This window comes from Bufo gargarizans, chromosome 1 (genome assembly GCF_014858855.1).
Source record: "Bufo gargarizans isolate SCDJY-AF-19 chromosome 1, ASM1485885v1, whole genome shotgun sequence".
Classification (NCBI taxonomy): Eukaryota; Metazoa; Chordata; class Amphibia; order Anura; family Bufonidae; genus Bufo; species Bufo gargarizans.
The window spans coordinates 136703763-136727186 of record NC_058080.1 but is presented as its reverse complement, the minus strand read 5'-3'; the positions used below and the strand labels follow the sequence as shown (position 1 = coordinate 136727186).

The following is a 23424-nucleotide window of genomic DNA, read 5'->3' as shown; positions in this document are numbered from 1 at the left end:
CTTCAAAGTTATTGGGGTCTGCCGGATTATGGATCTGCTGAGAGTCATGGCTTCCATTATATACAGCAGTCATGACACTAGTGTGAACAGAGCTTACCTATCGCTTAAGCTGCATTTACATGGTGCAATGATAAGCAGATTATCAGGAAGGAAGCATTACATTCAGCGCTCTCCTCCACAGTATTGCTATTGCGATCACCTGCCCTTATACAGCCGCATTGTTTCCGGGCAGCAGATCGCTGTTTAGGCCGCACAATTTGCTGCCCAGATATTATAATTTAGGTGCCTGTACGAACGACAGGATGACCTGATGGACAAGCGCTTCGCTCGTTCATTGGGTGATCGGCAGCACATTTACACCGGCAGATTGTTGGGAAGGCGCGTTTGCGGGAATGTTCATAGCCGATAATCTGCCAGATTACTGCACAAATTAGACTTGACATGTTAAAGGGAGGTCATGAATAAACGGGACTCTTCTCAGGGACACACGTCGCCAGGACTACACCAAGTTCTCATCAGCGCTGTTAGTTCAGGTGAGAAGTGACTGGCCTCTGTTTTGGGACAGGTTCTCTTCAATAAAAAGTGCAGCTTCAATGTAAGCAGCCATTTAAAGTAAACTAACCTGCATATACAACAATGCCGACAACAGCCTCTGTATTGCGCACAGTGCATCCTCTCAAAAGCAAATTTTGTTCACTTAGGCCAATCTTTTCCTGGTCTGAACGAGATCTAAGTAAAAAAAAAAATATATATAATGTAATAATAATATTATTGAGTCATGTCAATGTACAAACATATGCCAAGAGGACACTCTCTGCTTCACTTAATTGCACAAATGGCTTACCTAAAATAAAGATAAACCCAATGGGGTTGATTACTTACAGGTATCCTTTGAACCTTCCGAGGTCACTATTTGGAGCTTCACACTGTATTTTGCTAGAAAACATTTCAGGATCTAACTCACAGTCCTTGAAGGAAAAGACATGAAATATTATCAGTCCTCATGTGCAGTGGTGTGCACCGGTCTCATGGGGACCAATGGCAAAACTTGGTATGTTCCAAGTACATGTCAATCCCTCCCCGGCAATACGGAATGCAAATTGTGACTCCGATTTTTGATGATTTTACTATATATTTTTTTGTAATTAAAAAAGGGGTTCTCCGGAAATAATCAGATTTTAGCCATTAAATGCAATAGAAGCTGTAAGTAATTTCTTTGCGAGTGGTGGCTACTGGAAATGCAGTCAATCTATGCCCGGACAGGAGAAGTAGTTGAGTGCCCGGCCACGCCTCCCCCTGGGCCCCACAGCGGTTGTGTTGTGTGCCTCCATAGTAGGTACGTCCCTGCTCATAGATTAGAGGGTTGTTTGTATCAATGCCTTCCATCTCATATTTCTGTTGTGGCTGAGGCTTTGGGTGCTGTTGCAGTGTTTTTGTGCAGCAGCACTAGGTTCACTGTGTGTTGTAGGGAAGGATATTTATTTTTTTATTTTTTATTTTATAATATAATATAATATAATATATATATATCTCACACAAATGCACTGCAAAGCTCTCCAATTATTCAAGACTAACAGAGAAAAAATAAATAAAAAAAAATACAAAAATGATAAAACCCGGAGAAAACCTTTAAGCAGAAAATATATACTTATAGACAAAAAAATAATAAAAAATATGTACAAATTACCATGACGTATCCTTTTGCCACCTGTCTCTGTTTCAAGTTACTTTCACCATCAAGGCTGGATGTTTCAATGTGACAAATTCCATCCGGGTCAGAGGAATGTAGCAGTATCATATCAGCGGGGATGATCTCATCACACTGGAGCCTAATGAAATTTCCCACCGTCACATTCTTCCAGTAACATTCAACATATTTATTTTCCTTCCTAAAATGCAGTGAAATACATAAATTCAGTAAAAAGATTATGACCCTGGCACATGGAGGCGTCCTCGGTATACACAGGCAGTAATGTGCATTAGTTATCATTACACAGAATGCAAACAGGGTAGGCATATTAGGAATCTACGGCAGTCAAAGGTTCCGTTTTGACTGAATAAGAGAAAACCTATTGGCCTTTCAGTCCAGCATTCTGTGCGAAATGATTTCCTAAAGGGAGTCTATCAGCAGTTTTGACTATGATTAACTAAGTAGGGGCTGGTGAGTGCAGGACAAACACCCATACCATTGTGGAGCTTTTATTAACAAGAGTAGTGTGAATATGAACTTTTATTCTGCTAGAATCTGCTCCTGCAAGTGCAATAGAGAAGGAGCTTCATCAGGAACTGTGACAGCTGTAGCATCAACCAAGGGACAAGTACAGCTGTCATTCAGATCCGGGCTGTGAAGCAATGCAATACCAAGAGCACTACCTTGTGAATCTCTGCCTGCAGGGCACTTGCAGGTGCAGAATCTGCCAAAACAAAACTTCATTTTGACACTACTTCTCTTAACAAAAAATCTACAAAAGGCATGTTTGCCCTGCTCTCCACAGCACCTACTCAGCGCTGTCAGCAATTTAGCATGACAAACTAATATATATACACGGCATACATATTAGGGCAAAACTCCCTCCCCCAACTCAAAAGTCCCTCGTCCCTCAGACGTCAGTAAAAAAAATACCTCCTCCATCAGCCCTCAGCCTAAACTCCATCAGCCGTCAGGGGTCAGACATCAGGTGTCAGCCCTCAAACTAAACTCCATCAGCCGTCAGGGGTCAGGTGTTAGACATCGGGTGTCAGGCATTGGTTGCCTGGGGAGGGGGCGGCACAAACAGTGGCGTACATACAGGGGTCGCAGTTGTTTAGGCTAAGGGCTGAGGCCTGACAGTGGAGGGAGTTGTGGATGATGTCCTAATATGTATGCTGTATATATATATATATATATATATATATATATATATATATATATAATGAATAGAGCTCCAATGTTCAGAGGATTTGGAGCTCTTTATCAGAAGAGACAGTAAAATAATATAATTCTAGCTGCATGCAGTTGCCACTGGGGGGAGTTTCATCCAGCAGTGTCTGCTCTATGCAGTTTTTTGGAACTTTGTATCGGAAAGATCACAGCCTTTCTAAAACTGGGTTGTGAATATCCTCATCTAGTGTTTTAAAACAAACAAGTCAGGTATTACTATATAGCATTTTATGCGCTGAAAATGTACAACAAATACAGTAAAAAGCAATGTTCTCCGGATTATAATAGGGACATCTGAGGCGGTAGCCCCAGGGCCCGATTTTGCTGAGTCACCACCCAAAAGGCCCATTACAAGGAAGGAGAGCATTACCTACTTCCTGAGGATAGAGTGTCGGGGTGTCTCCTCAAATTCAGTAAGCCTAGACCACTGCTGCCTCGTTTGACAAGCTGGATGCTTGTAGCAGAAAGGACCTGTGATGGCATCATCACCATGTGACCAGTAAAATATGGATTTTACTAGTCACATAATGATGTTGTCATAGGTCAGTTCTTTTACCAGCATCCAGAAGAGAAATATTCTGTAATTGCATGTGGAAATGACATCAGGAGAAGGAGACAGAGGGTGTTCTACTATAAACAGCATACTGTGCAGTGTTATACTATATACTGCATACTTTGTTGTACTGTATACTGTGAAGTGTTATACTATATACTGTGGGGCATTATACTGCATATTGTGGGATGTTATACTATATACTGTCGTGTGTTATACTGTCCGGGTTCAGACCAGAACACAAACATCCCTCCATTTTCTCTCACACAGCCCCCCCCCCCCCCTCCCCCCGACTTGAGCATCGGAGGAGTTCATGGTCTGATGCTCTCCTTTGCCCTGCTCTAAAGCACGCAGGGCAAAGGCATTTTCAAGCGTTCCGGTGACGTGCCAGGCTCTCCATGGGGCTGCCAGGAAGCCCGGTGATGTCACCGGCACTGATGGGCAGGCTTTAGCCAGTAAAACAGCTGCCAGGAAGACTGTGATGTCACCAAACACTGCCGGGTGAAAATAAGGGTATTTCCGGGTTCAGCTCTGAACCCGGACAACCCCTTTAAGTGTTACCTTTTTACTTTGTCTTCTGACTTTTCTGTGTGTTGCTTTTCCTTGTTGTTTTGTATTAGGCCTTAGGGAGACTACCGTTCATCCTTCCTTTTGGAGGAACAGGATTGTCTCATTCCTGTGTATGAATTCACCTACCTCTGGGGTCTATTCATACTGGTAGTCAGTCAGGGCTTTGATTAGGGTTTTCACTAGGAGGTGTTCATCTTCCTTTCCTAGTTTTAAGGCCTTATTTCCTTTCCCCTTCCCCTCCTATGTTTGGTGTGGGGTTTCCCTCCCACACTAGAGCGTGACAGTAGTCTAATATGTCATACTTACCTACAGTGGACGCGTGCCAATAAATGGTTAATGACCTTGTCCAGTTTGTGTTTCCTGTAGTCCTCCAAACCATCTTTAATAGCAATGATGGTCAGTACAACCAGCAAGGGGATCATGGTGATCTCCTTTTGGAAAGCCTCCACCACAGGGACCCAGTTCAAGAACACCAGAAAGAGGAAGTATAAATTGGCTGCCCTGAATAGACACAAAGAACAAGACTTAACATTTTGGAAAACCTCTCTTCTGATGAATCCTCAAAAACAGATAGAAGATCATAATCTAAGTAATTTTTCAAATACATAAAATGAAAAAAAAATATTAAGTAATTTAACCCTTTATTACATAGTCACATGCGATATATCTGACCTGTTACATGTGCACTTGGCAGCTGAAGGGATCGGTGTTGGTCCTATTTTCCTATGTGTCAGCATTGCTGAAAAAAATGACGTTTTAATATATGCAAATGAGTCTCTAGGAACAAAGGGTGGTTGCTGTTACACCTGGAGGCTCTGCTCTCTGCGACTGCCGATCACTGCACTTTGACAAGGCCAGGCATAATGACATTACACTGCCTGGCCCTGTCAAAGTGCAGAGGGCATGGAAGTTGCAGAGATAGCAGAGCCCCCAGGTGTAACAGGAACGCCCCATTGCTCCTCGAGGCTCATTTGCCTATATTAAAACTTCATTATTCTCAGCAATGTGGTCACATATGAACATAAAAATCTGTTGACAGATGCTCTTTAATGACCAAGCCACATGTTGGAAATCTGGCACAGAATAACTAGGTAACTGTTTTGCACATCCAAGTAATTCTATCATTGTTTTTTGTCACATATTGTACTTTGCATATAATTTATTTTAAAAAAGTATTTTTTTTAAATGTCATTTTTTTTTTCCTACTTCCAACTGCAGTATTTTCTATATACACACACACACACACATACTGTTCAACTTTATCAGAAATATATTTCCATATCTTGACTTTACTTTGGCTCCACTTTTGAAAAACATTTACATTTTTTGTAGAAATTTGTGAGACTAACAATTTTATTTTAACACTGATAAGGGCTTCTGTGTTCTAAGTGTCTGCTGTGTGCCGAGTATCTGCACTAGAGGAGTTTTACAAGTCCCTGTAAGTACTTTACTTTCCCATAATTGTTCTCCATTGTTGTAACTGGGATAATGGCCTGCAGGATTAGAGGTCTTCATCAGTGCACATATTGCCACATGTATACACAACTGGAACAGGAGGTCCAGGGTGAAAACTACTGTGACAAACGTGAGCACATTGCCCACCTGAAAGCTCATATTAGAGACCAGGAGCAGCAAAATGCAATGAGGACGATTGATAATCTTGAGAGGAGCATGCTGTATAGGGCTCATGCACAAGACCATAGCCTGTTTTGAGGTCTGCAAATTGCAGATATGCAAAACACTGATACCGGCAGTGTGCGTTACGCATTTTAGTAGTCCATGCAGAGGCACTATGACTGGATTAATGATGTTATTTAAGTAGTATGGGCTTGTCACTGTACCATTCACAAAGTGCAGGACAGTTCTGTCCTGCCCAATGCCCACACTGTAACACCACCTCCACCAAAGGCTCATCAGTGGCTGATGCATAGCACTCTCCTTGACATCTCCAACATCGTTGGTGGCCATCATTTCTGCTCAGAGTGAATCGACTTTCATTAGTGAACAGCACTGAGTCTCACAGGTCCCCCGTCTAGCGTAGATGCTCCCTGGCCCATGCAAGATGATGACACCTGTGCCAGGTGGTGTGGTCAGGTAATGTAAACAGTTTTTAATGGTCTGACATGACACTTGGGTGCTTCTCACCTCCATTAAATGTGCCTGGAGTTGAGGCATTCATTATCCGGTTCCGGGAATGGGAATTGTTCACAATGAAACGGTCATCAGTGTGGGATATGGCTAAAAGACGTCCACTACTATGCCTTTCTGTAAGGCCCCTTTCACACAAGCGAGTATTCCGCGCGGGTGCGATGCGCGAGTTGAACGCATTGCACCCGCACTGAATCCTGACCCATTCATTTCTATGGGGCTGTTCACATGAGCGGTGATTTTCACGCATCACTTATGCGTTGCGTGAAAATCGCAGCATGCTCCTCTTTGTGCGTTGCGGTGCGATAATCCACGCAACGCAGGCCCCATAGAAGTGAATGGGGTTCCGTGAAAATCGCAAGCATCCGCAAGCAAGTGCGGATGCGGTGCGATTTTCACGCATGGGTTCTAGGTGACAGTCTATTCACTGTATTATTTTCCCTTATAACATGGTTATAAGGGAAAATAATAGCATTCTGACTACAGAATGCATAGTATAATAGTGCTGGAAGGGTTAAAAAATAAAAAAAGTTAACTCACCTTCTCCTCTTGTTCGCGTAGTTCCCGGTCTGTTCTTTGCTAGCCGTGGGCTTGGGCTAAAGGACCTGTGGTGATGTCAGATCACATGCTCCATCACCATGGTGATGGACCATGTGATTGGAGCATGTGATCTGACGTCACCACAGGTCATTCAGCCCACAGCTAGCAAAGAACAGATCGGGAACTACGCGATCAGGAGGATAAGGTGAGTTAACTTTTTTTTTTTTTTTTTTAACCCTTCCAGCACTATTATACTCTGCATTCTGTAGTCAGAATGCTATTATTTTCCCTTATAACCATGTTATAAGGGAAAATAATACAATATTCAGAACATCAATCCCAAGCCCGAACTTCTGTGAAGAAGTTCGGGTTTGGGTACCAAACATGCGCGATTTTTCTCACGCGAGTGCAAAACACATTACAATGTTTTGCACTCGCGCGGAAAAATAGCGCATTTTCCCGCAACGCACCCGCCTCTTATCCGGGCAAAAAACATGACGCCCGTGTGAAAGAGGCCTAACTCTTCGAGTACCTCTGTTGCAACCTGCTGATGACACTCTAAGCTCAATGGCCACTTACATCTGAGAACATCCTTCTTGAAGCCTCGCAATGGCGAGGTACTATTTATTAATTGTTAGGTGTCGTCTTAGGCTACTTTCACACTAGCGTTCGGCTGTCCGCTCGTGAGCTCCGTTTGAAGGGGCTCACGAGCGGACCCGAACGCTTCCGTCCAGCCCTGATGCAGTCTGAATGGATGCGGATCCGCTCAGACTGCATCAGTCTGGCGGCGTTCAGCCTCCTCTCCGCTCGCCTCCGCACGGACAGGCGGACAGCTGAACGCTGCTTGCAGCGTTCGGGTGTCCGCCTGGCCGTGCGGATCCGTCCAGACTTACAATGTAAGTCAATGGGGACGGATCAGTTTGAAGATGCCACAATATGGCTCAATCTTCAAGCGGATCCGTCCCCCATTGACTTTACATTGAAAGTCTGGACGGATCCGTCCGAGGCTATTTTCACACTTAGCTTTTATATGCCAAAATAATGCAGACGGATCCGTTCTGAACGGAGCCTCCGTCTGCATTATTATGATCGGATCCGTTCAGAACGGATCCGATCGAACGCTAGTGTGAAAGTAGCCTTAGTCTCATGATGTCAAAATGTGAACAGCCTGATGAGGAACACTGTTTAAATACCAATTCTAATTGAACCAGGAAATTTATTGGGCGATTCCTGTTGTGAATTTTGCCATTAAGCTCCTTGTTAGAGAACAGCAAGTTGTGCAAAAAGTACTGAAACATTGAGCAGTTGAAAATGTGCATTCAAAATTTTAGAGAAAGTCACATTAAGTTCACCTGTAAAAGGTTAGAGTGCATTTTAGATTCTTTCTGAAATTTGATCCACAAGCCAAATATCCCTAACTTTTTGCAAGTAGCATAAAGATTTCAATTACTTACCGGTAATTGGTTTTTCCTCTAGCCCCCACAGCGGCACGACAGGAGGAGGATACCCCGCCTCCCCAGGGACAAGAAACAACGTGGAGATCTTTAAATACTCCCCTCCCCTTACCTGCTCCAGTAAATAACCGAGAAAACTCTGGAATGGATGCAACAAAATTAATCTTTATGTGTTATTGAGAATTAGACAAGGATACTCTCCAAGAAAGACAAAACAACTTTTTTCCCTCTTTTATCCTTTTCTTTTTTTTTTTTATAAAAGTTAGAATAATCATTGGGAGGGAAATTCCCCGTGCCGCTGGGGGGGCTAGAGGAAAAACCAATTACCGGTAAGTAATTGAAATCTTTCCAAACACCCCCACAGCGGCACGACAGGAGGAATAACATAGGAATCCCATATCAGGGGGGGACAACAGCAGATAACACTCTGCGAGCAAATGATAATTCCCTGTTCTTCAACACATCTAACTGATAATGTCTAAAGAAAGTAGAAGGTGACGACCAGGTGGCTGCCTGGCAAATTTGTTCTAACGGAACCTCCGCTGATTCAGCCCAAGAGGCTGCTACAGATCGGGTTGAATGGGCTTTTAAGCCTGCCAGGGGAGGAACCCCCCTTAAGTCATAACAAGTCAAGATTGTCGATCTAATCCATCGACTAACGGATGCTTTGCTTGCCGCGTTTCCCTTATTTGGGCCTGCAAACTGAACAAATAGTCTGTCCGTCTTCCTGAGATCTTCTGTAGCCTTTAGGTAGGTAAGAACGGCTCTTCTTACATCCAGGTTATGGAAGCGTCTTTGTTCCTGACTGCCTGATGGGGATCCAAAGGAAGGGAGGGACACTTCCTGAAGACAGTGGAACTTAGAGACCACCTTGGGTAAAAAAGAGGGAGAATGTCTCACTACTATCCTATCATCCTTGATGGACAGGTACGGGGGCCTGCACGAGAAAGCCTGCATCTCCCCCACCCTCCTAGCCGAGGTGATGGCTATTAAGAAAACTGTTTTAAAGGTAAGCATCTTTAGAGATATTTCAGATAAGGGTTCAAAAGGGCTGTCTGATAAGGCTGCTAAGACTAGATTTAAGTCCCAGGTGGGACAGTGGACCTCACTATTGGCTGTTTTCTCCGAGCTCCTTTCACAAATCTCTTAACAAGGTCTATGTCTGCTAATTTTATATCAAGTAAGGCACTCAAGGCCGATATATGGACCTTTATAGTGCTTACTCTTAGCCCCTTCTGAAGACCTGACTGGAGGAACTCTAGGACCTTAGTGATTATAAGGGGACCTCTGGTATCCCCCCCTGTGAATCTTCTGAAAGACTGCCAGATCCAGTCATAGATCTTAGAAGTCACCTTTTTGCAACTAAAAAGAATAGTGGAAATTACCGCGTCCGAGAGGCCCTTCCCTTTTAATATTTCCCGCTCAGTCTCCATGCTGTCAACTGAAGTTGTGTTGTCTTGGGATGCCATACTGGGCCCTGGTGAAGGAGATCCGGGATGTTTGGTAGATGCCACACGTCTCCTGCTGACATCCTCACTAGGAGAGGGAACCATGACCTCCTGGGCCAGTAAGGAGCAATCAGGATCAGATTGTGGTTCTCCTGAAGTACCTTTTGCAGCACCTTGGGGATTAACGCAAAGGGAGGGAAGGCATACAAGTTTACTCTTGGCCATGGGTGGGAGAGAGAGTCCACTATAAGAGGGTGATCTGAATAAGCCAGAGAGCCGAACTTCTCTACTTGTCTGTTTTGACGCGTGGCAAACAGATCTATTTCTGGAAGGAACCATGTTTGTGCTATCTGATGGAATATCCTTGGGTTTAAAGGACCATTCCCCTTCTTTCAAGACATCTCTGCTGAGAAAAATCCGCCACTGTATTGTCTTCTCCCCTTATGTGAACTGCTGATATTGATAGTATGTTTCTTTCTGCCCACTGGAAAATCTCTCTTGAGACCCTCGCCAAGGATGGGCTTCTTGTGCCCCCCTGTCTGTTCAGATAGGCCACCGCTGTGGTGTTGTCTAAGAGTATTCTCACTTCTTTCCCGTGGACTTCTGAGTGAAGGGCCTTCAAGGCCTCCCATACTGCCCTTAACTCCTTCAGGTTGGAAGAGGCTAGGATTTGATTTTCTTGCCAGCCCCCTTGTATTACGGACCTGTCTGAAAAGGCCCCCCAACCGTTCTTGCTGGCGTCTGTAGTGATAGTGACTACATCTGTTTGCTGCCACGGGACGCCTGTGTTTAGGTTTTGGTTGATCAACCACCAATTTATGGAGTCTCTTACATATTGAGGGACTCTTACTCTCCGTTCTAGAGAAGCTTTGCTCTTGTCCCATTCCCTGAGCATGAAAGCCTGGAGGGTTCTTGAGTGAGCCTGAGCCCACTTTACTGCTGGGATAGCTGAGGACATTAGACCCAAGATTCTCATTATTGACCCGATTGTCACTCTTGATCTGCTGCGGAACAGCGTAAATTCCTGCTTGATAGTCTGGACTTTTTCCTGTGGGAGGAAGGTCCTCATGAGGCCTGAATCCAGCAGCATTCCTAAAAAGATCTTCCTTTTTTCGGGCTGGAGGTCTGACTTTTCTATGTTTATTAGCCACCCCAGGTCTGTTAGGCTCTGCTTCACTATTTCTATCTGTTCTAATAGGAGACTTTCTGATGCAGCGGCTATAAGGAAGTCGTCTAAGTACTGCACAACTAATATGCCCCTTAGATGAAGATCTGCTATCACCTCTGCCATCACTTTGGAGAAGACTTGGTGCTGACGTAATACCGAAAGGGAGGACCTGGAATTGATAATGGAGTACCCCCGAACCCCGTTGTACTGAAAATCTTAGGAATTTCTGATGCTCTCTGCAGATTGGAATGTGGTAGTACGCGTCGGTAAGGTCTAGGGTTGCCATAAAGGCGTTTCTCTGTAACAGACTTATAGTGGATTTTATGCTCTCCATCTTGAACCGTTTGTAGAGTAGATGTTGGTTCAGTTCCTTTAAGTTTATAATGACTCTGTATGAGCCGTTCGGTTTTTTGACTAAAAATAAGGGGGAATAATAACCTGTTCCCTGTTCTGCTAGGCTTCTTTTTGTAAAAGGATTTTTACCTGATCTAGTATTAGAGCTTGGACTGGACCGGCTTTTTTGGTGATGTGGAACACCTCCTGGGGAAGAGTGGAAAACTCCAACTTTAGGCCTGATGAGACTACGTCCAAAACCCATGGGGAATTGGAGATATTCTCCCAGGCTGGAAGGAAGTACTTCAGCCTTCCTCCTACCCTGCATCTGGCGTCATTGCTTTGATGACCTTTGGGAGGAGTCAGAGGGGTTGAATAAAATACCTCGACCTCTTCCTCTTCCCTAACGCCACCGGGGGGAAAAAATCCTCTCTCTTTTGGTCCTGTCTGCCCCTAGATGTGGGAAAAAACCGTTCCGAAGGAAACCCCTTCTTTCTGTCTGTGGCTTTTTCAAGGATGTCGTCCAGTACTGATCCGAACACCCTATCACCTTCGCAGGGGATGCCGCAGAGTTTGTTTTTGGATGCCGCATCACCTGACCAGGACCTAAGCCACACCGCCCATCTGGTAGAGTTTGAGAGGGCCGCAGACCTGGCTGCTAACTTAATAGAGTCGACCAAAAATTTTGCCACCTGTTTAAGAACTGGAAGAGAAGCTAAAATATCCTCTCTAGGGGTTCCTGATACTAGGTGCTCCTCCAGCTGGTTTAACCAGATAGACATGGACCTGGCTGTATATGTTGCGGCTACGCTAGGTCTAAGGATGGACATGGAAGCCTCCCAAGATTTTTTTAGTAGGGCCTCGGTTCTCTTATCCATTGGGTCTTTTAAGAGACCTAAATCCTCAAAGGGTAAGGCTGACTTTTTCTTAATCTTTGCTACGGGGGCATCCACCTTAGGACATTTGTCCCAAGAGGACGTATCTTACTCAGCAAAGGGATATTTTCTTTTTAGGACCCTAGATACGCTTGGTCTCTTTTCCACATCGGTCCACTCCTTATTAATTAACTTTATAATATTAGAGTGGAGGGGGAACACCCTCTTCCTTTTTTCTCCTAAGCCCTTAAACATTAAATCTTGTATAGTTTTGGACTGTTTAGACTCATCTAGGTTTAGAGTTGCCCTAATGGTCTTTAATAATACTTCGGTCTCCTCAATGGAACAAAGAGGCTTCCCGGACTCATCTTCAGAGGAAAGAGGTTCAGACTCAGAGTTCCCCTTCATCAAAATCCACTTCCTGATATTCCGCCTCTAAAGTCGCGGGCATCTCAGTCGTAGAAGTAGAAGGCTTCTGGGACGTAGCAGCTAGTCTTTGATCCACAGCGCTGCTTACTTCGTCCTTAATAATATTTCTATTATCCAATAAGGAAGGAGACTCTTCTGCCACAATCTTTTCCAAACACTTGGTACAAACGGCTTTTTTATATCCTGACGGTAGGGCCTTTTTACAAATGGAACACTTTTTGACACGCTGGGCCTCCGATTTCTGAACTTCCCTGACCTATATTAGATATAAGTCAGAAAATTTGTTTAATAAAAAAAGGGGGGCTGCCTAGTCTGTAGAAAGGGAGAGGTACAGTCCCTTATCCAGTGCAGAAGGTCAGAAACCTAAGCCCCACAGTGAATCACAGGCAATATACATTCATCATTTCCCTCCAGAGGAGGGTAGCTTACCGGGCTGCCAGTCTTGGAAGGATCCGAGGGTCTGCGCATTACGTCCTCTCCTGATGCCGACATGCTGCTCTCAGGACACCGCCGATTCCCGCCGCTTTTTTGAAATTTGTGCAGGGAAGTGACGTCCAACTCCGGCGCCTGTGAGCTCACGCTCACGTGACCCTGTGGCTTCCCTCTCGCGATATCAGCGAGGAAGCGCTGCCTGGGGCTGCCTCCACCGGAGGACTTGTGCCTGGGAGACAGGGAGAACTGCACCGCAGTTCCGCGATCCTGCTCCCCTAACGACCTGCCGGCGATCCTGCTGATGGGCGAAAGAAATCCCACCAGCGAAAAAACTCCACGTCTTGCTCCCAGAGGGACAGGAAACAACTGGAGCAGGTAAGGGGAGGGGAGTATTTAAAGATCTCCACGTTGTTTCCTGTCCCTCCTCCTGTCGTGCCGCTGTGGGGCCGTTTGGAAAATATACAGATAGAGAGAGAGCGCACATCTACTGAGCAAGGAATATAACTTACCTATGAAATTGTTCAAACAGGTTCCTCGGTATAAAACTGAGCAATGTGTACTTGGTTGTCCGTATTTTGTTATTTCTGTAGGCCTTGGATATGTTCTCATACTCCCCTTTAAACCGCTGTGAACATGGGACCACAGTGCGGTGTTTAGAAGTCAATCTACTCATAGTGCCATTTCTACCAAATGTCAGGTATGGACATAACCGAGAGGAGCCTTGTGAGGGTTCATTGACAGTGCTGAAGGGTAGGACATGCTGCAGTCTCTGATGTGCCCACTGGATGGGGTTTGCCATAACAGGTCAGATGTTGCAAAACGTTTCCACTTATCTAATTAAAACAAAAGTAAATCATTATTCACTGCAAAAACAACAAGTACAAAGTAAATACAGTAGCTACAAAACCAATATCACATTCTGAACTTTTGCACTTTCAGAAGAACTGCTCAAAGTGGCATCTGCCATTTTACAGATCAGATGGCAGCACAGAAGGCAGGAGGATCACAAGATCCCGGTCAGCGCTGTGGATGGTGAGCTTGCCCATAATGCCTTGCAGTCAACCGGAAGAGGGAGGCGCAAGTTCCCGTGAATGTAACAGAGTTCCACGGCTCAGAAAAAATAAAAAAAACATACAAAAGTTCAAATCACCCCCCTTTCCCCAAAATCAAAATAAAAGTACATAACCAATAAAAAAAAATATACACATTACTGGGTGGGGGGGATGGAGAGATGAAAGGGTTGCTTTGATAAAGAGAGTCTGTGCAAGTGAAATGCTGTAGGCCGCCTAGGACGTTTGTCTTTATCCAGTCATCGTATCTGCTTTAGAGCTAATAAAAAGGCTGCTGTTTTTATGAAGACCAATGAGGGCAGTGATTTCTTTTTCATGGTGTATGCATTAAGAGATATTCTCTACAGTTGCCACCATGGGCTAAAGACACAATAGACAGGAGCTGACTCATTGGGGAAATTTAAGTGCATGTCTCAATACTGGGAAAAAACACTTCCGTTTTGTCCCCATTCATTGTCAATGAGGACAAAACGTAACTGAACAGAACGGAATGCTCCAAAATGCATTCCGCTCTCATACCGGAGAGCAAACCGCAGAATGCTGCGGTTTGCTTTCCATTCTGGGATGAGGATTAAGACAAATCCGTCATGACACACAATGCAAGTCAATGGGGACGGATCAGTTTTCTCTGACGCAACAGAAAACGGATCTGTCCCCTATTGACTTTCCATTTTGGCCATGTTAAAGATAATACAACCGGATCCATTCATAACGGATGCAGACGGTTGAAAATCAGTAACAGAAGCGCTTTTGCTGAACCCTGCCGGATCCAGCAAAAATGCTAAGTGAAAGAAGCCTAAACAAGGAGCAGATAAGGCTACTTTCACACTAGCGTTCGTCGGTCCGCTCGTGAGCTCCGTTTGAAGGGGCTCACGAGCGGACCCGAACGCTTCCGTCCAGCCCTGATGCAGTCTGAATGGATGCGGATCCGCTCAGACTGCATCAGTCTGGCGGCGTTCAGCCTCCGCTCGCCTCCGCACGGACAGGCGGACAGCTGAACGCTGCTTGCAGCGTTCGGGTGTCCGCCTGGCCGTGCGGATCCGTCCAGACTTACAATGTAAGTCAATGGGGACGGATCCGTTTGAAGATGCCACAATATGGCTCAATCTTCAAGCGGATCCGTCCCCCATTGACTTTACATTGAAAGTCTGGACGGATCCGTCCGAGGCTATTTTCACACTTAGCTTTTATATGCCAAAATAATGCAGACGGATCCGTTCTGAACGGAGCCTCCGTCTGCATTATTATGATCGGATCCGTTCAGAACGGATCCGATCGAACGCTAGTGTGAAAGTAGCCTTAGCTGTGAGAATCATCTATTGTGAAAGGTGGGTCCTGTGTTATCAGTATATATTAAAAGGATAACAGGCCACACTTGATGGACAAATGTTTTTTCGGCCTTAAAGGGCTTCTGTCACCCCACTAAAGTAATTTTTATTTTTTTTGGGCTAGTTACATTCCTTATAGTGCGATATATGAGAATATAATGGTGTTACTTACTTTCATTCGGCCGTTTCTTATAAAAACGAAGTTTTATAATATGCAAATCAGGTCTCTACCAGCAAGTAGGGCGTCTACTTGCTGGTAGCCGCCGCAAAAAACCGCCCCCTCGTCGTGTTGATTGCGGCTGGCCCTGTCAATCAACATGACGAGGGGGCGGGTTTTTTGCGGCGGCTACCAGCAAGTAGACGCCCTACTTGCTGGTAGAGACCTGATTTGCATATTATAAAACTTCGTTTTTATAAGAAACGGCTGAATGAAAGTAAGTAACACCATTATATTCTCATATATCGCACTATAAGGAATGTAACTAGCCCAAAAAAAAAAATATGACTTTAGTGGGGCGACAGAAGCCCTTTAAATACTATGTTACTATGTTAATTAAGGCTTAGAATTATGGGTTACAAAAGATGTACATTTCTAATATAAGTTGCATTTTGTGCAAACAAATTGCAACTTTTCTATTTTACACTGCTCTTCAGTAAAATATCTCAGAAAACCCCTTTAACATTGCTTGGAAAAAATTCCTTAAATGTTATCTGCTTCACTTCACATGAAGAGAGTTTAAGTAACATCTCACACAGCACGCTAACAACCCAGACTACTTCCCTGACACTGCTTCCGCATTCTTAGGTTGGTTCTGCAATAATCTGTATTCTGGTAATTCAGAGACCAATACACTTCTTTAACCTGTTCCGGACACATGATGTACCGGTACGTCAAGTATAGTTCCGATCACCACAGATTGGCGGGCGGTGATAGGAACCCGATGCATGCTCAAATCATTGAGCAGGCACCTTGGGTCAATGCGCCAGGGGGTCCTGTGACCCCTCCCCCCTCCTGTGTCGGCGATCGCAGCAAACCGCAGGTCAATTCAGAGCTGTGGTTTGCTGCGTTTCCGGGTTATTCGGGTCTCTGGGGACCCAGTAACCCGGAACAGGATGTGATCGGTGGTGTGATAATACACCACCAATCACCATCTTGCGATCCTGAGAGGTGATGTGACATCGCCTCTCATTGGTCGGCTGGGCAGGCATTTCAAATTAGAGCAGCGCTCCTCTCCTCCTCCTTTTCAGTCCGGTAGCCGAGGAGAGAGGAGCGCTGCACGTCGGATCTCAGAGCTAGCACCCCCCCATCTGTTCAGAAATAATCATCCAGCACCCTCATCTGTGCACCCAGGTATTTAGAGAAAGGTTAGATAGGGATATATTAGGGAAAGTTAGTGAGAACATTTTAATTTTTTTTTGTTGCATCACCCTAAATCGGGTGTCTGATGTCCACAGCACAGCTGTGTGACCCTAGACCCCCCCACGGATGCTGCAGCTTTCCCCCCCTGCTCCCCCCCACAACTTTTTTTGGGGCGCAAGCAGTTTTTCCTTTTTTTGCGCACGCTGACTGTGGCCGGTACTAGTTTCCCGGCCCACCAGTTAAATCCACCGGAGCCCCCTGCCGGTGAACTTGTCTGGTGTACTCCAGAGCGTTTTGAGCTTGTGATTCCTGATTTTGTAGGCCAACCAGGAACCCAGATTTCTACAGTGGGCTTCACTGAATACAACTACTTTAGTCTTTTTTTCAGTGACCACTTTGTAAATCTAATGGTGGAGCAGACTAACTTGAGCAAATAACTGTTGGACGTCCAACACCCGGGCACCTTTTTGGCTAGGCCGGTGACTCCGGTCAGTGCAGCCGAGAGGAAGGCGTTTTGGGGCCTCGTGCTGCACATGGGCCTAGTCAAGAAACCTAGTGTCAGGCATTACTGGAGTGGGGACGTCCTCTACCAGACCCCAATTTACAGTACAGCCATGACACGCTCCCGGTTTGAGGCCATCTGGAAATGCCTGCATTATTCAGATAATGCAGCATGTCCCCCCCAAGGTGATCCTGCCTATGACCGCTTGTACAAAATCAGGCCGGTCATCGATCACTTTGGGGCTAAACTTGTACAGGCCTATGTACCTGAAAGGGAAGTCACGGTTGAGGAGTCTCTTATTGCTTTCAAGGGGAGACTCATTTTCCGCCAGTATGTTCCCTCTAAGCGGACGAGGTATGGCGTCAAGCTGTACAAACTTCGTGAGAGTACCTCAGGGTATACTTACAAGTTTTGTGTGTATGAGGGGCGAGATTCCCGTATTCAACCCCCAGAATGTCCCCCCACTCTGGGTGTTACCAGGAAACTTGTGTGGGACCTTATGCACCCACTGCTAGATAAGGGTTACCACCTGTACGTGGATAACTTTTATACTAGTATACCCTTGTTCCAGTCCCTCGCCGCCAGATCCACGTCCGCTTGTGGGACCGTGCGGAACAATCAACGCAGCCTCCCTACCCACCCCCTCCAGGTACCTATCCCCAGGGGTGCGACCCGAGCCCTTACCAGTGGAAACCTGTTGCTGGTCAGATATAAGGACAAGAGGGATGTCCTTGTACTCTCCACAATTCATGGTAATGGCATCACCCCTGTTCCTGTGCGAGGTACCGCAGCAACGGTCCTCAAGCCCGATTGTATCTTCGACTACAATCGGTATATGGGAGGAGTTGATCTCTCTGATCAAGTCCTCAAGCCATATAATGCCATGCGCAAAACCCGGCCATGGTACAAAAAAGTTGCAGTCTACTTGGTACAGGTTGCCTTGTACAACTCTTTTGTGCTGTCCCGGAGCGCTGGCAGCACAGGGACATTCCTCCAGTTCTATGAGGCAGTCCTCAAGGCCTAGATCTTTTCTGACCGGGAAAGAGCAGGCCGGGGTACCTCGGGAACTGGAGGCGCCCGGATCGTCCCTGGCCAACACTTTCCAGGTGTGGTCCCCCATACTGGAAAGAAGGGACGGACCCAAAAAAGGTGCAGAGTGTGTCACAGGAGGGGGATACGGAAGGACACCACCACTCAGTGTGACACATGCCCCGATCATCCGGGCCTCTGCATTATTGGTTGCTTCAGGGAGTACCACACTTCCATGGAGTACTAAATTTATATCCCAATTTAGCCACTGACAAATCGGATTAAAAAAAATAAAATAAAAAAAAAAAGACAGGGAGAAGAAGCTTCAGTTCTCGCGAGATTCTCGTGGCTCAGGATGGATGAAAACACTCCAGTTCCTCGCTTCTTCTCCTGGCTAAGAGCGGAGCGCGCTGATTGGATGAGCTCCGTGCCAGGGAGAAGAATGACACACCCGGGAGAACTGTTGAAGGTCTGCCCAGCTGAGCCAAATGGCTCATTAGCATACAAGGCGGCAAATATTCAGGGGGGCAGCGCGGACAAACGGGGGCACTGATTGAAAAATGAATGACTAAGCAATACCGGGGGCATGAAAGTAAGGCTATATGTTTAGTTTAACTTTCATTTTCAGGTGAAAGGTCCTCTTTAATGGCGAGTAAGGATTTCCAATCTGTTCTGTCTCGATTTGTATTTGTCTAATCAAAGCTTTTGTTTGTTATCAACTGCTGTGGTGTAATTACTCAACTTAACCAAGAGGACAATCGTCTTGGGGAAATTGTGCAACTGAAACCTCCAACAAACACACGAGAATGGAAACCATGCAGTAAGTGTACCCAATGCAAACATCACTGGAATGTTAGAGGAAAGTAGTTAAAAAGTGCCTGTTTCAGGCGATTTTCAGGTCTGCACATGATTACTATATCTAGCCATATGACTTGTATCCGGCATTTTTCAGCAGATTTTTTTCCCTTCTGTAGGCTCCATCTCCAAATATCAGTTTTTCCTGAGGCTCCCTTTGCAGTGCAGAGCCAGCAGCAGCATCTGCATCCACCTCTCCGCAGCTGCCCCCCTTCCTCTATTCTGCATATATGACTATTGGCAGCAGCTGGAACCTGATGTCTCAGTGAAGCCAATAATACATCTTCAGCTCAGCCTCACTAAAGATGTATTTTAGGCTAGGGCTACACAGCAACACTGGTCACAGCCAGGATGGCAAGGTAGCGGTTATCTCATTGAAATGAATAGGATCGCAGCAGGAGTCACAAAACATCCAACACTGTTGGATTTTTTTTGCAACTTGCGCTGCGATCCTATTCATTTCTATGGGATCACTGCTACCCTGAGATCCTGGCCATGACACCTGTCGCATGACCAGTTTTGCCGTGTATTCTTAGGCTTACAAGTAAACTGAGAGTGATCAGTGCTGGAGGCAGCTGGAAGGAATAGAGGACTCTCATACCTGGAGAAGACTTTTCTGTAATAAGATATATTACACAGTTTTGTATCTGCTAATATACTGCTGAAAAAAAATCTCAGTTAAGGCTCCTTTACATGAGCAGATGATTGTTGGGAAGGAGGCAGTCCTTCCTGTGGTGGAGACCGTCGCTCATCCCCATACACAATCACTGTTTGCCGGCAGCAGAGTTCTGTTTAGCCGCCGCAATCTGCTGCCCACAAATGATGATTTTGGTGACTGCACAAACAATTCTATCAGGTAATTTGCGGCACCTTTACACTGGAAGACCATCACTAACTGCCCAATATTCTGCCGAAACATTGGCCACCATACACTTCTATTATGACAGAATGCAATACAGAATCTCTCTTATGGGCTTCTGTGGTGCATGCAGTCATAGAATTTCGTTATGGTCCGTGGTAGCGGAATCCATAACGAGATTCTTTGATAACCCGAACCTTGCATGCCGAACTTGAAAATACATGTTCGCTCAACACTACTCCTGGACTGATTTCATAGCACCACCCATAAACAGAGGTCTCCGCTAGACATTGCACATATTAATCCCATAGGGTGCATTAATACAGAGCTTTTACAGACCCCAGGCCTTTCTTGGTCGCACATTTACTTGTTATACAGATTCCTGACTGGAGAAGTGCAAATTATATTCTGCACATGATTATATGGAAAGTCATCTTGCCTGAGCTGCTGCTTTGCTCTTTTAGGATTGGTTCACAGTACTGCGTTGGGGAACTGCAGTATTCTGTTCCTGCAGAAGAAAAGACTCCCGGAGTGACCATATCCAGCATAGATGGGCACCAACAGATCCCCGTTCGCTATAATGGGATCTGATGGGTTTCCGGGAGAGATGCTGGCAATGTGCCAGAAAAGAAAATGCTACATGAATTGTACTCGCATTATGCCATCAGTACAAATCAATACAGTTGAGGTCAGGCACGAACACAACATTATGAGGCCTCGTCCATTAAAATTTTTCACTGACTTGTACTGTCAGAATTATCTACGGACAGCACACGTACCTATCGATTTGAATGTGTCTGTTCACACATCAGTTTTTCTTTTACTGACCGTGGGTCAGTTAAAAAAAAAAATTATATATAAAAAAAAAAATCACAGATACACGTGCTTCTGTACAAACACGCCCATTGAAGTCTATGGGTCCATGAAAATCAAGGATGTGTGGTGTCCGTGGTGCAGACGTTTTTCACAAAAGACAAAAAAAAAAATTTCAGCTGAGCAACATCCGTGGATTATGAATGACACAAGGAGGCTAAAAAGGAACACAAGGACCAAACACGGACCCTTCACAAATGAAACAGACTTTAAAATGTGGACAAGGTCTAAATCATTATACAGGTCCTTCTAAAAAAAATTAGCATATTGTGATAAAGGTCATTATTTTCTGTAATGTACTGATAAACATTAGACTTTCATATATTTTAGATTCATTACACACAACTGAAGTAGTTCAAGCCTTTTATTGTTTTAATATCGATGATTTTGGCATACAGCTCATGAAAACCCAAATTTCCTATCTAAAAAAATTAGCATATTTCATCCGACCAATAAAAGAAAAGTGTTTTTAATACAAAAAAAGTCAACCTTCAAATAATTATGTTCAGTTATGCACTCAATACTTGGTCGGGAATTCTTTTGCAGAAATGCCTGCTTCAATGCGGCGTGGCATGGAGGCAATCAGCATGTGGCACTGCTGAGCTGTTATGGAGGCCCAGGATGCTTCGATAGCGGCCTTAAGCTCATCCAGAGTGTTGGGTCTTGCGTCTCTCAACTTTCTCTTCCCAATATCCCACAGATTCTCTATGGGGTTCAGGTCAGGAGAGTTGGCAGGCCAATTGAGCACAGTAATACCATGGTCAGTAAACCATTTACCAGTGGTGTTGGCACTGTGAGCAGGTGCCAGGTCGTGCTGAAAAATGACATCTTCATCTCCATAAAGCTTTTCAGCAGATGGAAGCATGAAGTGCTCCAAAATCTCCTGATAGCTAGCTGCATTGACCCTGCCCTCGATAAAACACAGTGGACCAACACCAGCAGCTGACATGGCACCCCAGACCATCACTGACTGTGGGTACTTGACACTTGGCATTTCCCTCTCCCCAGTCTTCCTCCAGACTCTGGCACCTTGATTTCCGAATGACATGCAAAATTTGCTTTCATCTGAAAAAAGTACTTTGGACCACTGAGCAACAGTCCAGTGCGGCTTCTCTGTAGCCCAGGTCAGGCGCTTCTGCCGCTGTTTCTGGTTCAAAAGTGGCTTGACCTGGGGAATGCGGCACCTGTAGCCCATTTCCTGCACACGCCTGTACACGGTGGCTCTGGATGTTTCTACTCCAGACTCAGTCCACTGCTTCCGCAGGTCCCCCAAGGTCTGGAATCGGTCCTTCTCCACAATCTTCCTCCCCCCCCCCCCGCTAAATGATGTTCTATTTGAAATTTGCTTTGTATCCGTCCAGGACTAGAGAAGTTCCACTGAAAGATCATACAACACAGAGAGAACCAACCAAAAACCACTATATAAAACACAATATCATGTGTGGACACACAACTACAACATCGAATTATCAAAACCACACATGCAGTAAGAAGACATCTTTATTAAATCAAAAGACATATTGAATATTAAATATAAAAAATAAAAATTAATCCATGCATAAGGTGCTGAGCAAATCACAGTCCTCCCCCCCCAGTTATTGGTCCACACATATATCCCACCAAAAGGTGGGGTGGGATTAAGGGGTGAATCTGTCCCCAATATTCCTGTTAAATTATAATGACCCACAATTAGTATACAATTAGGGTTGTTTCAGGTATCAAACTTGCGATATCAAATCAATACTTCGATACCGGGATTTGTCTTTTAAATTGATACTAGGCTGTGCTACTGCAGAGAATATGGATCACGCGGCTCTCAGCAGCACAGGGAAGAAGGAAGCAGTCTCTCCCCCCCCCCCATGAGGGGAGGGGCTGTGGCGGAGGAGGGGAGGGGCTGTGGCCACTGCGCCACCAATGATAACTAACGTTTAATACATTACAAATGCAGGAGGCGGCAGAAACACATTGCCGACACCCTGCCTCTGACAGGGCGCTGCGATCCGGGCCAATTAACCCCTCAGGTGAAATTTATACATGTGAGCAAAAAATGACATGATTAAAAACATAATACCCAAATTAGACCCATCTCATAGAATCTTTGGCGTAGTTCCTCAGCCTGCAATTCAAAATTCCGGTCAGTCGAGCAGATTCTCCTCACTTGTAAAAATTGACCAACAGGTATACTCTTAATGAGGTTACCTGGATGGGCTGATCCCGCATGTAATAAAGGAGTTCACCGAGGTAGGGTTTCTATATAGGTCCGTCACGATCCGACCCTCATCATCAATCTGTAAACTTATGGATGTGAAATTGTAGGGCGGAAGAAGAACTCTGTACTATTCACCGATTCATAAATACTATATTGTATTTCCTGTACAGCGACCCTTGTGTGGTCACAATCACAATAGGGACTTCTTGGGAACCAGAATTTGAATATGGTTTTTACCACACACTGGGACTCTATACAGACTACTTTCAGAGAGGGTCATGGAGGATATGGATATAACGTCAGGGGAAACAATGAATATATACTGGAATGTGTCATTTTATCAAATTATTTTTTATTTCTCATCTGTTTATTATATAGTATTACAGTTGGATCTGGGATCATGAACTTCACTATACCTCTGATTATGAGATTGAGAATTTTTTTTTTTTTTATATATACACCGGTACTT

The 23424-nt window shown here is 45.0% G+C and overlaps 1 protein-coding gene across 1 annotated transcript in view; it reads right to left on the bottom strand.

Annotated features, from left to right (window-relative positions):
• ATP10D (ATPase phospholipid transporting 10D (putative)) overlaps positions 1–23424 on the bottom strand; it is a 125396-nt gene that overhangs the window by 76174 nt on the left and 25798 nt on the right. Inside the window, exons 2-6 of the mRNA XM_044298832.1 lie at positions 13380–13703; positions 4350–4544; positions 1688–1889; positions 883–968; positions 623–729 (exon numbers count right to left, since the gene is read on the bottom strand). Coding sequence (XP_044154767.1) covers positions 623–729; positions 883–968; positions 1688–1889; positions 4350–4544; positions 13380–13669 — 880 coding nt within the window. The 5' untranslated portion in view covers positions 13670–13703. The remainder of the gene's footprint in view (positions 1–622; positions 730–882; positions 969–1687; positions 1890–4349; positions 4545–13379; positions 13704–23424) is intronic.